The sequence below is a fragment of the Corvus hawaiiensis genome, chromosome 20, assembly GCF_020740725.1.
Source record: "Corvus hawaiiensis isolate bCorHaw1 chromosome 20, bCorHaw1.pri.cur, whole genome shotgun sequence".
In the NCBI taxonomy this organism is placed as follows: Eukaryota; Metazoa; Chordata; class Aves; order Passeriformes; family Corvidae; genus Corvus; species Corvus hawaiiensis.
Window position 1 is genome coordinate 4,053,408 of NC_063232.1, and position 13,975 is coordinate 4,067,382.

Below are 13,975 nucleotides of genomic sequence, written 5' to 3' on the forward strand. Positions count from 1 at the left end.
GGGGCGGAGCCTGCCCTGGCCCCGCCCCTCGGGCCGCGCCTGCGCGGCGGGGGCGGCGCGGCGGGCGCGGGGCAGAGCGGCGGTGCCGATGCCGCGGGGCAGGGCGGCTGCCGCGGCGGGGAGCGATGATCCCCTACTTCTCCGATAACGCCGTCATCTCCCAGGGCGCCATCGCCCAGCTGTGAGTACCGGTACACACCGCCGAGACTCCCCTTCCCGGTGCCGCTCCGCCTGCCCCGGTTCCCGGCGGCTCCCCCTGCCCGGGCGTGCGCTGCTCTCACTCCGCTGTTCCCTCTCTCCTCGCCCTCCCCGTTCCCCGTAGTTCGCTCCGCCGCCGGTTGCCTCCGGGCAAACTTTCCCCTGGCCGGCACCGCAGTGTTGGAAGTGCTGATAAGCACCGGCAGCGCCCGGCAGCTGCTGCTCCCTCACCGCTCACTTCTCTGATTATTTTTTTTTTCACTACCAGTACTCCGAGTCCCATCCGAGCGCTTCTCTCACGGTTACACGGGAGCTGCCCGGGCAGCTCAGGGCTGCGCTTCCTCCCGCCGGAGTCGCTGGTTTCCCGTGTGGTGCCGGTGCGGGGCCCCCGCGGCCCCCTAGCCGGGCTTGGCGCTGACAGCGGGGTACAGATCCCCTGCCCGCATACTTAGGCCGTCTTTTGGGCTCAAAGCCGAGATTAGCCCCTTTATCTGATCTCTCGGCTTATCGCAGAGCGGCAGAGAGGGGCTGCGGGGCTGGGGTGTCCCAGGTCGGAGCCATAGGAGCAGGACCGAGACCTTACACTCAGCACCTGCGGGTGACAAGGCAGGGACGTGAGCTGCTGCCAGTTGTTAAGTAGTGTCAGTCTTGGGCAGCCCCAAAATGCAGTGTCTCCGTGTCCCAAGCTAAGCCGCATGGAAAATCAGGCTCTCCAGCTGCACACCCGCCTTGGATATGCAGATATGAATAATCATTTAATTTATAAACAATTAACAGCCACTGCCTGAGTCGTGGGGTTTGGCTGGAGGGATTAAGGAGGGAAGTGGCAGCTATGGGGTGGTAGATAAGGAGTACAGAGAGATAGTCACTGTGGTCTAGCCACGCTTGATACTTCTTTAAAGAAGCCAACGGATTGCTTTATCTCTTGGAAACATCATGAAAGGCTTCCAGATAGTGGGATGAAGTGCTGGGTCCCACCTGGAACTGTGTTCTTGTCATAAGAAGCTTCTGCTAGAACTGCAGCTGCCGTGCACTTACGAGGTCTTTAGTAGATATCTCTGCTTATGCTTCATATGGAAATGAGTCCCCAGCTCCTGTGCCTTCTTTTGTGAGCGCTAGCAATCACTGCTGCAGTTGGTAATCAGTTTAGTTAAGTGTCTCTGAGCCTTTCATACTCAACCCAAAATGTTTGTAGTTAGTAATTTTTTTCCGCTTGCAGTGTTGCCTGTAAACATCAGGGCTTTCCCTGCGGTTGCTGATAATGTAGGTTTAACAGAGATGTACCTAAACTGTTCTTCCAAAGCAGTGATGCAAACAGGATATGCCCTGGGCTTCGGGAAGTTGCAGTAATTCTGGAATTGTGGCGAAAACCCCAACATACTGTAGGCTGAAACATTTCCTTGGAACTCCGGATGATTTACCGAGCTAGAGTAGGTAGCCAGGTAACAGTTTAAGTGCTTTTAAGGTGTTTGTTTTATCCACCGCTCAAACACTTAACCTGCACTTGGAGACTGTACGGAAAGGGATCAAAAGAGAGAGGAAATGCTGTTCGTCTCTGCTCCCTCCGTCACATGTCACACGGATCCCTGCAGCAAAGTGCCTCGTGGTAGTTTAAATGGACACTTGGTTGGAAGGACCACCCTTTCCTTTTCTGGGGAGAGAGATAACAGAGTTATCAGAGTGGAGCTTACACTGTCATTTGCCTCCTGTAAGAGAAGATTAATAAGCATGAGAATGACAGAGCTTTTGGCCCACGCAGAAGTGTTCTCACAGGGCTGAGTGCTGGATTAATATTTTGCTAGTGTTCTCAATCAGGATGGTGCTGCAGCTCTCGGGCTGGCGTAATAAAGGCCAGTGTTTAAAGTTTGCGCTCCTAATTACAAGTTCACAAAGGCTGATTAATGTTGGATGTCCTTATTTCATCATGGACAAGACCTAAAAATCCAGATTTAGTTGTTTGCTATACTAAAAATGTGTTCTCTGTGGAGTGGGAAGGGCAGTGGTGACCCAAACATTATCAGAAACTTCTGTTTCAGTGTATTCTTTAGTAGATGTATTTGGCTGATCAGCTCTGACTTTCAGAGATCAGCAGAAATTACTCTTGTGTTGACGCTTTTAGTCAGTAATGTAGTCAGCTGGTCTGAGTCTAATTCATTTCAGGTTCACAAGGATTCAAATAATGTCCGGGAGACTTGTGTTTATCAAAATGCTCAGAATTTATAGTTGTAACTTGTTCTAGAAAGTCTTGCTACTCTCACTGAACCTAGGCGGAATTCTGCTGATTAACTGGTTTGTTTGTGTGTAGGATTCAAAATTTACTTTGGTCTACTAAAACTCTAAGGCAGCTGATGGAAAAGATAGAAAGAAAAAAGCAAAGCTTCAGATAGTCTGCAAATATCAAAGAATTTTTAATGAGAAACTTGGAGGAATTGCCATGGATCAGTTCTTCCTGCCTGTAGTCGCTTCCTCTGCCTCTGGCCAAGTTTTAGTTATTTAATCCATTGCTGGTGTCCCTGAAGTGGCTTTTCCAAGTTCCTCTGATAATGCCAGATTCCTCTGTCACCCAGTTTTCCTCTTTATCTCAGTGACAAAGCAGGATGACCCAGTGATCAGGGCACTCACTTGGGGTTTGAGAAAACCCAGCTCTTGCTTTCACTGTGCCACATCCTTCCTGTGTGAGTCTCACTGGGCCGTGCTCAGTCAGGGAGTGGGGCCAGAAGGTGCAGAGGAATGCTCAGCCTTTGTTCTGAACCTGAGGATTGACCACCTCACTTGGGTACCCACGTCCACCTGGCATTCTGGGGCATGTTTTGTTGTGTTTAAATACTTTTGACTCTGCCTTGACTTCCTTTCTGCCAGGCTGCAGTGGGAGTCCTCCCTGGGCACACATCGAGCACATGTTGAACCCTGTCCTGTTTACTCCTTCATCCTCCAACACTCGGGAGCCAGATGGACCTAAAAGCACAGATACACTCACTGCTTTCCATGGTTCTCCTGCTTGCCTTGTACCAGTCTGTTTTCTATTATAAGATGTTAACTCACAGTTTTTATATGTATTTTAAACTTTGAGGGGGGAAAAAAGGAGCAGGAGTAGACACTTTCTTGACAGCATTGTGAGTTTATGGCAGAGCTCTTAGGGGAAAAAAATAAACCAAGAAGTTAAACTGAATTATTTTCAGCAATAAGTAGACACAAAATAACCTTTCAGACCTGGCTTAGCAGCCTGTTGCTCTCTCCCGTAATCAGTTTTCTTCTAAGTGACAACCCTTGTGCAGAGTGTGAAGAAACAACTCTTCACAAGAAGAGGAAGTTCTGAGGCTGTGCAGGTAATTACAGACTGTACAGTAAATTACAACACTGGGTAATTCAGGCTCATTGTGTTGCCACCTCCGTGCTGTAACCTGTATGTGTGCCCGGTCTTCTTGGCCCTTGTCCTCCCCCACCCCTTTCATTTTCCTCTGTCAAGGGGCTGTGGCCTTTATGGTGGGAAATTTCATGACCACCTAATCTTGACTTGTGCCGAGTGCCAAGTCAGGAACTTAGATAGGTGTGTGGCTGCTGTTGCCATTCTTTGGAGAGCTGGTTATTTATTTATTTCTTGTATGGGAAGCCTTACAACCTTTTTATCTCCTCACAGTGTTGTTGCTGCCAAAACCCTTGACCGTTCAGCAATTAGACTGCAAGCCTCTGAGCAGCGTGTTATTGGAAATCTTTAATTGCTTCTGTGCCATTGTAAAGCACTGTAGCTTTGTGAGTATTTTACCTTTGTGCTGAGAGTCGATGATATTCAAGAGCTGAGGAGGACATGCTTGGAAACTGCTGCAAAAAGACTGGAAGATCAGAAGAGTGATTCCAGTTGCCACTGTCAGCTCTAAACTGAAGTTGCCTTATGAGCTGAGGGTCGCTCTGGTTGGAGGTGCTTGAAATGCAGAAAGCACTTGTTTAGCCCTTCATCTCTTGTAGAGGCTGGTGGGATCAGGGCAGACTGCAGCAGTTGTTTTCTCCCTTTAAGTGTGCATTGTGTGCTCAGGGTTTGTATGAGGCTGCAGAAGACAGCCTCATACTCCATCAGGGATGTGATGGGAATGTGCAGGCAGGGGAACCTGACCCCTTACCCTTCCTGCCCACCCCTCCACGCAGCTGAGCTCACCCTGCACAGTGGATGGGCTTCCTGTTGACAGAGCAGAGTTGTCGGGGATTTCTCATCTTTTTTATTTCTTTGCTGCTTGTGATGAAACAAATGCGATGCTTAAGAGGCCTCTTACTACCCACTGATTACTAAAAACTACTCAAATAGGTTGTGGTATTTGGGTAAAAGTAGTATGGTCTGTGCAGAGTTGATCATTAACTAAGCAAGGGCTGTATTGTTCATAACTACTTTTCCTGTTTGGCTTTTCCTTTTATTCCCCTGGAAGCTGTGGGTATTTGTCTCGCCGATCCTTCCTGGTAAGGGCTGGAAGAGAGACAGAGATGGTTATCGGACATCAGATCAAAACCTGAGCCACAAACCAGTGTTTCAAGGACAAACCCCCCACGCACCACCCTTTTTAAGCAATATGTTTTAGTTAGGAAGCCCACGCTGTTGGGCTGCCAAATTAATGTTTTAAAAGGATTTAAATGGTAGAGTTGACTCTGAGATGGTGTTGTCTTGAAACATCTGCAGATGTTCCTGTCTCTGGAAATGCTTGGGATTTTTCTAAAGACCACAAAGCAGAAGGACCCCAGTGAAATTATCAGCAGAAAAAGAAAGACCTTTTGGGGCCGGTTAATAGCTAGCTGGGATTTTTTTTTGCAGGACTCTACGTCCTTGCACCTTTATCACAGAGCCCCTGGTTAAAATATTGCTTCATTGTTTTTCAAACAACTTCAGGCTAACTTTCTTGACAGTTGCTTCTTACTAGTGTTTGTGGGGTCAGAGAAAGTTTAAAATTCTGTGTCCCATTTTGCAGTAGGCTCTGAAGAGCTGCTGTCTCCCCTGCATTGGTGTGACAAACAGCATTTAAATTATCAGCCTGTATGGGCCTAAAACTAGTTCAGCAAATATTTTTCTCCAGTGTAATGGATGTAATGTGTACAGAGCAAATCTGCAACTTGAGTTTCCAGCCATGGTTTTTCATAGCAGCTGGTTGGAGACTCAACTTTTCACAAACACATGGAGCAAAACTCACTCCTGTCCTTAATACTGAACACTTTTGCTGAGGTATCCCAAAGCCACCCCTTTGGTTTGTGTGTGCATTTGGGCCAGAGCTTGGATTCAGCATCTTGGGAAGGAACTGGAGACTGGCAATAGCTGTTCTGCAGCCACCTATTGCTGGGTTGTGTGGGATTAACCAAGTGTTTTGTGACAGAAGCTTTCTGGTTCAAGGACATCAGCTGGTGGACGAGGGAGGGTGAGGAGAAGAAAAGCCTGTAAAGGTAAACTTGAGACAAGTCCCAGAGTTGCTGAAGGCTGGGAGTGACACAGGAATCCAAACTGGAAGATCTCCATGTAGGGTTGGCATTTCTTGGCGTTGGCAGCTTTATAAATTTGGGCGCTTCTAAGTATATTGAGGCTACAGACTCCTTGTTCAGTGCATATCCCTGTTTATCCAGTACTTACCTGCCCCTCACCAACATCATGTTCAGCCCTTTGGGCTCTCTGGTTTACTTGCAATAAGCCATTTAAGCAGAATGCTTTTCCTCAAAACACCTTTGTTACAAGTAGGCTAAATCCAGGCTGCTGAACCAGAAATTATTTAGTCCTTTCCTTTAAACAAATGATCTTTGTCACTTATTAGCAAACTCCTTCATTTGTTCACACACTTCTCACAATGGCTTAATGAGCTCCATGCTGTCCCACTGGCCAGGGCTGGCTCCTGCCCGGGAACTCCGCAGGTCAGGGTCTGAGTTGCAGTGTTAAACCTCCAGCTTTTCCCTGGAAGAGCGCAGATCTGTGACATCTGACTGTTGCAGTGTGGCTTTAGTGGAGGCACTGAGGTGGATCAGAGTAAGTTCATCCCAAGGTCCAGAGCTGTCTGGAGTGCCCAGGATGGATTGGGACCCCTGTTGAGTTGAGCTTGGAATTGTCTGCACAGTGGTATTACCGTGTATAATGTGCTGGATTTCCTCACTCTCTGTGATTTGTTTGCCAGCATGAAGAGAATGAATTTGCTTCTCTGAGCCTCTTGTTGCCCTGCAGCCTCTTTTCTTACAGTATCCCAATGGGATGCTTTGGAGCGGGCGGGTACCTGTGGCTTGGCTCAGTCACCTCTAGCTGACAGACAGGCACGGACAGCCCTGTTCTGGGTGTATTGCTGATGTTTTGTGACACTCCAAATGGCAGGTGGGGCTGGTGTAGGGTCGTTTTGATTGGCAAATGATAAATTTACCTTGGTCAGATTATAATGTAAGGGGGAATCTCATTGGCACAAAGGTGTAAAAAGCTAAAATTTGTTTTATCTTTGTCCTTCTGTTAGTTTGCTGCTTGCTTTCTGCAACCCGATGCTGAATTAAAATGAACCCAAATTGTGGGAGGAGTTGCACTGGGGTTTTTGTTTGTTTAGTTTGTTTGGGTTTTTTTGAGGGCTCATTGCATGGTGGCGTGTGAAGAGCTTGTCACTGGCTTTGTTGTTGTTATTGTTAGGGTTGGTTTGTTTTTTTTTTTCCTTTATTTGCTTTGTAAAAGAGATGAAGAAATCAAAAAACAAATGCAAAGTAGAACAGCCGCATTCCTCTGTGGCGAAAAGACCGAAAGCCAGTTAGTCTAAATAAAAACAAACAGTTTGTCAGCACCATTCCTGGCCCTCCTGTTGGTTTGCCATGATGAGAAAATTACAAGAAAACAAAAGAGGAATATCCATGTGCCTCGATAGCAAATGGGAGTGACACAAACATGCGCCCCAGAGGTGGGTGATGCTGTGTCCAGAGTGTGTGAACATGACTGGTGTGTGGGGGTGTCTGAGCCAGCCCAGGAGCCACTTTTCGGAGAGCAGGGTCAGGAGATGGGCCAGGACATCACCCAGATTCCCAGCACAGTCCCCAGCAAAACCTTGACACTTCTGTAATCTTCCTGTCTCTTTTGTCCTTAGTTCCTTCAAGTACATCATGAAATGTTCTATGAGAGGCTCTCTAGCTTGAAATTAAGCAAATATCTATTCTGGAGCCTTTTAAAAAGCTGTTTAAGAGCCTTTTCCCTAAAGTACACTGTGTTCTTGTTAGAGACTTCGCTGGGTCTGTGGTACATAGCAGTGTTTAGTATTCTGATGGTCTTTCTACTTTAATGTGTGGTTTTTAAAGGGGTTTCTATGCTTTTAGGAAATAGGAAGACCTGAGTTAACCACAGAAAATTGGCTGCCAAACTGCTTAAAGTGCTAATTCTGCTGAAATTTAGCACCTGACTTTTGCAGGGATAAACACATCTGGAATCTCTAGTCTTCTGAGTTCAAACTTCAGTAAAATAAAACTTTATTTAATGTGTTTCCAGTCTGAGTCTTAGTCAGCAAAACTTTGCAGAGTTTTTATGTTGGGTTAAAAACTCCTTTATATGCATTTTGAAGTAAAGCATTGACATCCCCTTTAACTGAAAGTCGCATGAAGGTGCTAAAAGAGTTGGTTAATTTGCAGCTGTGCTGAGAAATCACAAATGCTAAACTGCAGGGTGATGCTTCAGAATGAAGCACGTTACTGTTTTTCCTTTAATTCACTTTTTTTGTGAGCAGATACCATGAAGAGCAGATGGTTCATGGTACTGCTTCCCTGCTTGTATTTAAAGTAGCTGTATAAAACCATTTCAATTCTTAGGAACATCTTGAAGAAGTTTTCTTGTCTCCTATTTAGAAGTCTCCTTTTGCCTGTTGGGGTGCCCTTCGTTTCAGCTTTTATTTAAGTCGGGAGATGCTGTGCTGGTGTTAGACATCCCACAGTCTGTCAGCTTCTGTTTAAAGTGGTGTATGATGAGTGATTAATGGAAATTATTTCGGGAATAAAGGACTCCTGGTAAGCTGATCCCTATTCAGAGCACCAAAAGAAAAAGCAGAGTCACAAGGGATGTTGTCTCCAGGAAGAACTTGTAACATCCGCAGGGGGAAGAGTTGGATTGGAAAGTGATGCTGAGCTTGCATTTTGAAATGGATCATAATTATATCTCGTGGTCTGATTTGGAGAGCTTTTCCTGATGGCTCCGGAGGCTGATTGTCACTTACACCAGCAGGATGTTGGAGTGTTTTCCGTGGCTGCTATCAGGGTAGGTGTGCTGTCCTGGGTGTGTGTGCTCTGAGCTCCTGGGGACAGGCAGCCTTGCCTCTACGGGTTGTTACCCCATTCCCTCAGTGCTGGGTCGCTTAACCCAAAGTGAAGCTATGTTTCTTCTTTGGTTTGCAGCTTTAAATCGAATCTGAAGCTTGTATTGACCTTCCTTGTGCAAAGAACTGTCCTTCTAAGTGTTGCCCTTAGAATCCATTAAACAGAATCCATTAAACTATTCAGCTATAAAATGCTTCTGATCATTTGTCTTTGATGATTCCTCACTTCTAGCTGATTAAGATTTCAAGTTATTAGTTGCAGCCACATTTAAGTTTGTATTCCCTTAATTGTGGCTTCCCTGTTCCCTTGAATGAAGTCTCTGGCGTATTTGCAAGGGGGAGCAGATCAATGGCCCGATTGCAGGCTGTATCAGCACAACAGGTAAAGCTCCCTGTGACTTCCAGTTTCAAATCAAAACCTATTGAAAGAAACCTGGCACGTGGCAGTTCTCTCTGAAACAGCCCACAAACCATCTCACATCACTGGCTGCTGCTGACTGTTCTTTTTGCTAATCTAAAGGGACAGTCATTCCTAAACCGATTTTACTGTTCTGCTGGAAACTGTCATTCAGGGATCAAATACCATTGCAGGGGAGGATGCAATAAGAATGAGAGAAAATTGAAAGTGCTGAGTGCTGCAGAAGTTAAAATACTGAACAAATAACTTCCTTCTATATTTTTATGAGTCAAATCCAACAGCCTCTTGATGATTTTTGATGCTTTTGGTAAACAAGCATCTGCTTCTTCTTAGCAAGAGGAAAAGGCTTATTATTCAGCATTGATTTCTTTGTGTAGAGACAGAGTGGTCCTTGTTTTGGTGCTCTATTTACAGGGGTCTGTTAATGTATTTACTGAGGGCAGCCAACAAGGCTGTGATCAGAGCCAGGCAGCTTCCCCAGCGTAATTCCTCCATCCCATGCCCTGGTTGGGGTGGTTGCAGAGCTGAGTCCTGGCGCAGTTCCCTTTCTCAAGGCAGCAGGAGCTCTGCTCCTTGGCTGACCACAGCCATGCTCGGTGCTGGCCACATCCACCGTGACCAAAAAAAGATGGAGCAGCGTCCTTCTTGACCACTTACATCCTGGGCCTGCGCCTGGGGAAGCTGTGGCTGCCGAGGAGGGGGTGGGGGGCACAGGGTACCCCTCCTTGAGTGGGTGCTGGGGACTTGTCAGCTCCCGGTCACACCCATCTCAGGGAGATGGCCAGCCTGGCCGTGGTTCAAGCAAGTCAGTGATCTCCTTCCATCTGTAAAGTGCTGGACATGCTTTTTCTAAATATAGGGGACCCTGGACTTGGCTGTGGCGGGGCGGGACAGTATGTTGACCTCAGTGTGTCTCCTGTGACACTTGTGTTACAGTTGTATTTAGAGCAGATGGGTCCTTCTTGTGCGATGCTGCCAGTCAGGCCAAACATGGTCAGGTCTGGGACAGTGACATGCAGGGAGATTAGCATAAAAATTTGTTGTAAAATATCCTGTCTTAAATGCATTTAAAGGTAGTGGGGGGAGACTTGGTTGTTAATCAACTGCTCCGGGGTCTGTCAGCTGTCATTTAAAGTTTTAAAAGAAAGGTGCTGTGTATGAAGGCAATGCTTTCAAACTCTGGTGGCAGAGGAGATTACTGTGTTGTTTAAAGATAATCGACATGGACTGTGTTAATTAAGAGAGAAAAAAGATAAGTATGTGTCAATCAGAGGGGTGCTGTACCTGAGGATTAACTAATCAAAAAGCCGGTGGTTATTTTTCTCTGTTCCTTGATGCAATAGATTCTCCTTGTGAAGTTTTCTCATGTTGATTGAAGTGTTCTTAAGAATGTATTTGTGAAAGCATTTTGTTGGTACCACAGCAGCTGGCTCACTTTGGGCAGGCTGAGCTGGTAGGAGCACAGCACATGGTGCTAAAACACTGTGGAGTGTTCTCCTGGGTATTGCTGTCCTGCTCCGTGAACCCGGTGGTATGCATTAAAAATGCCCAAGGATGTTTAAACAGTATATAGCACAAGAAGAATGTCATGTAGAGCTTTCATCTGGGAATGTCTTGACTTGGAGACCTGGAAGCCTTTGGGGACTATCATGTAAAACAAATTCCTTTCATGGTCTCGCTTCCGGTCTGGGTCTCTTGCTTTAAAAAGTGCAGAGAATCAAATTTCTTCTGTAAACACCAAGTGCCCGGATTTCTTAATCAGCATCCTAATTGTGTTAGCTACCCCCTTTCTAGTCTGTGAACCGCCGGGCTCGGACTGCAGGAAGAACGATTTTGTGCATATCTTCAGTCTCGAATTCCAGGGACATCAGAACTTTGTTTGCACAACTTGTTTTGCGGTTGCTTTTTGGAATCTTTTTCTTTCTCTCTGGGTGGATTCCCTGAAGCTGCCTTGGAGGCTGAACATGGGCCACCAACACGTGCTTTGCTGGGACTCCCTCAGTGTTGCATAGCCAGGGAGATGGGCAGTAAAGCATTTTGCTATTCATGCTGCGTGGAAAATGGGTCGTTTTCAGTCTGTGATAACTTAAAGCCATCCCTGTTTAACTCCCTTCTTCATTGCCATGGTGATCCTACAGCCTGCGCCCAGGTTTGTATTCCTTGAAATGTCATTACCTGACAATCTGGCATCAGCAGGGTGTCCCCCCAGCCTGTGCTGCTTCATGGCAGTGACAACAGCCACAACTCAACACATCTCCCCTTCCCCAGCCTCAGCACCAGGACATTCCCTCCCTTCCAAGGCTGCTGAGCGCTGGCAGAAGCGATGGGGACAAGCTCAGCAGCGAGGTGACACAGGGAGGGCTGTGTGAGGCTTACTGTAGGAGCACGCGCTCAGCGGCAGCCCAGTGAAACCCAATCTGGAGCTGCCGGCAGCAGGCTGGGCACAGGGCTGGGTGGTGAGGATGCAGCTGGTGCCCGTGCCAGGGCTCTGCCTGCATTGCCTCTGCTTTAGGGGTTCGTTGAGCTGGTTCATCCATAGGCCAGGAGTATGAGGGGAACAGGAAACCCACATGGACTTTCACTTCCATCAGACACTCTAAAATGTTGTCCACCTTAAAACAAGACCTAATCTGCTTTCCTTTGCCTGTAATGAATAAATCCCAGCCCTGCCTGTGAGGGAATACATTGGATGTGAGTATGAAACTCAGCCCTGCAGAGCGAGCCTCAGGGCATCGGGAGGCAGAGGAATGCTGCAGGTGGTTGGGGTTGTCTCGGCACAGTGCAGCCCCGTTGCAGCTGCGTGGGCTGAAAACTTGGGCTGCAAACAGCAGCTGTTGTTGCTCTCTTTGCCGGCAGCGAGGCAGGGATGAGTTTCTGGCAGGGATAAGTTTCTCAGCCCAGAGCTGTTGTCTTCTGTGCAGTCTCCAAAGGTCACCACTGCTCTCTCTCCAGCGTACCCAGGCTGCCCAAGCTCTGAAGTTTGCAAAGTTATTTCTGGAGCTCAATTCAAATGCTGTGGTGGCAAAGGAGCTCTAATGGCATGTCATGGTTGGTTCCAGCAGTGGATGTGGCTTGCAGACTGGTAACTCACTCAGGTGTTAAGTGGGTATCAAAGCTCCCCACAGCCTGGTGGGATGACCTGAGGCTGGTTTGATCCTGTCTCTGAAACTGTGTCTGAGCGTGCTTGTTTCATGCACCTGAAGCAGTTGTTCTTCACTTAACACACAGCTGTGGTCATCAGGGTTCCCTTTGGCAAGTTGTATCCTCTCTGAATTCAGCAGAAATTCTCTCCTTGTTTGGAGCAAGGAAAAGGAATTAGTCTTTTGGAATTCAGATTCACACCCATCCATCCTCACCTTTGACTGTCTTCTGGCAAACTGTGAGTTTTTCCTGTTGTCTTAGTTTGGCTTCAGAAGTTGTCCATATTGCAGCCCAAAGCAAGGGAAAGGTGACTTGGTGCTGGTGAGAAGGGATCAGTAGGTAAGTTCATGTGGACGAGTAACAATTGGCATTGCAGATCTTTCTGTGATGATGCCTGTCTGTGTCATGGAAGCTGAGTTCTCTCTCCAGGGAGCCCCACCTTGGAGAAGAGGAAGTGCCTGTAGACAGTTCCTTTTTTTAATAAAAGAAAAAGGCACAAATGCAGATGTTGCTAAAAATGCAGTTTGCGTCAAACCCCTGAACCCAAGTAGGTTCCCACGCTTGGTTTGTTTTTCTCTTTGGGCTGTTTCTTAACTTGCAAAAGTGCTGAGTGGTGAGAGGTGGCCTTTGGTGGAGAATCACTTCCCTTTTCTCTCCCTGCTGACAGTGTGACTGACCCCTTTTCGGTAAGCTGTGGTCCTTGTTTTGCTCGGCACTGAGTTTGTTTCTGTTTTGGGTATCAGAGAAGCCTGCACTTGTCTGTGTTTGCTGCCAGCTGACCCTGTTAATACAAATGTCAGTGCAGGGCAATCCTGAATTATCCTTGCCGTTTAATTTTCCCTGTAGGGTTTTGGTGGGTTTTCTTTATTAGTACGTGGTATTGTGCTTTACAGAGCCCCGAGATCTGGCCTCTGTGTGAAGAGAATTGAGCACCTTCATCCCTTGCCTAGGAGCAAAGGCTTAAACTGGAAGCCAAACATCGCTTGCCTCTATTTAATTCATTAATACTGTAGGCAGTTATTAAACCAGGTGCTTTAAAAAGTAAACAAGGGAAGTAGGGATGTTGTTTATTGAAAAACAAACTACAGTGAAGGTGAAAGAGACACTTCCCTGGGGAGGGATGCTGGAGGAATGCGATGTTTTATCTGGTGTTTGATGGAGAAGTGCCCTGGGCTGTCAGGCTGCACATAATCCAGCTGTGCACCGAGCTGCTGGTGCACCCTTGGCTGTGGGACTGATGCTTTATTAACCAGGACTTCTCTTGTGGGCAGGTGCAGGGAGGGGAGGATGGCAGTGAGAGCTGCCCCCGGAGCAGGTGTGATTCCAGACCCTAGGCCTGCCTGCAGAGGAAGGGAAACAGCCAGTTTGGGGAGCAGGAAGAGGGAGGGAAGTAGCTTGAGGTGCTGAAAACACCAGCAGGCTGCTGTGCCTGCCCTCCTGTGACTTCTCCCATGCCAGGCCCAGCGAGCTGTGGGGGAATTGCTGCTCTTGCAGGGTGAGTCCTGACTGCTCAGAGCTCGCCCGCATGTCCCCAGCTGCCCTCTCTCCCTCCTTCCACGCCTCGGGAATGAGCTAAGTATTGATGCCTGCTCTGCCACTCCTGCCAGCCTTGGAATTTTGGTGTTTTCTTGGGTTTGTGTTTTGCAGTGGCTGGATTAAGGGAGGATGGTAGAGCTGAGCTGGCAGCTGAGGTGTGCAAGGCAATATTGGCTGCTCATGTTAGAGCAAAATGTGGGGGGCTCTTGAGGGACTGCAGAACTCTCTGGTCATGGGGAGCTACAGCTGGAGCCAGGCTTGGCATTGAAATCCCGTTGTAGCCTCTCAGCTCTGTTAGGATGCTGCTTCTGAGCTCTTTTCTGCAGGGCTCTGGTTAATAAATACTCGCTAAGAGAAATTGTATTTCTGTAAATCATACAAGTAGTGGACTTTTATTCAAACG

At 47.4% G+C, this 13,975-nt stretch overlaps 1 protein-coding gene across 3 annotated transcripts in view; it reads left to right on the top strand.

The window, feature by feature from the left end:
- SSH2 (slingshot protein phosphatase 2) overlaps positions 1 to 13,975 on the top strand; it is an 88,216-nt gene that overhangs the window by 39,793 nt on the left and 34,448 nt on the right. Inside the window, exon 1 of one of the 3 annotated variants that reach the window (XM_048324337.1) lies at positions 77 to 181. The exons of the other annotated variants lie outside the window; for them this stretch is intronic. Coding sequence (XP_048180294.1) covers positions 126 to 181 — 56 coding nt within the window. The 5' untranslated portion in view covers positions 77 to 125. Of the gene's footprint in view, positions 1 to 76; positions 182 to 13,975 lie in introns of those variants that run through there. 3 annotated transcript variants of the gene reach the window in all.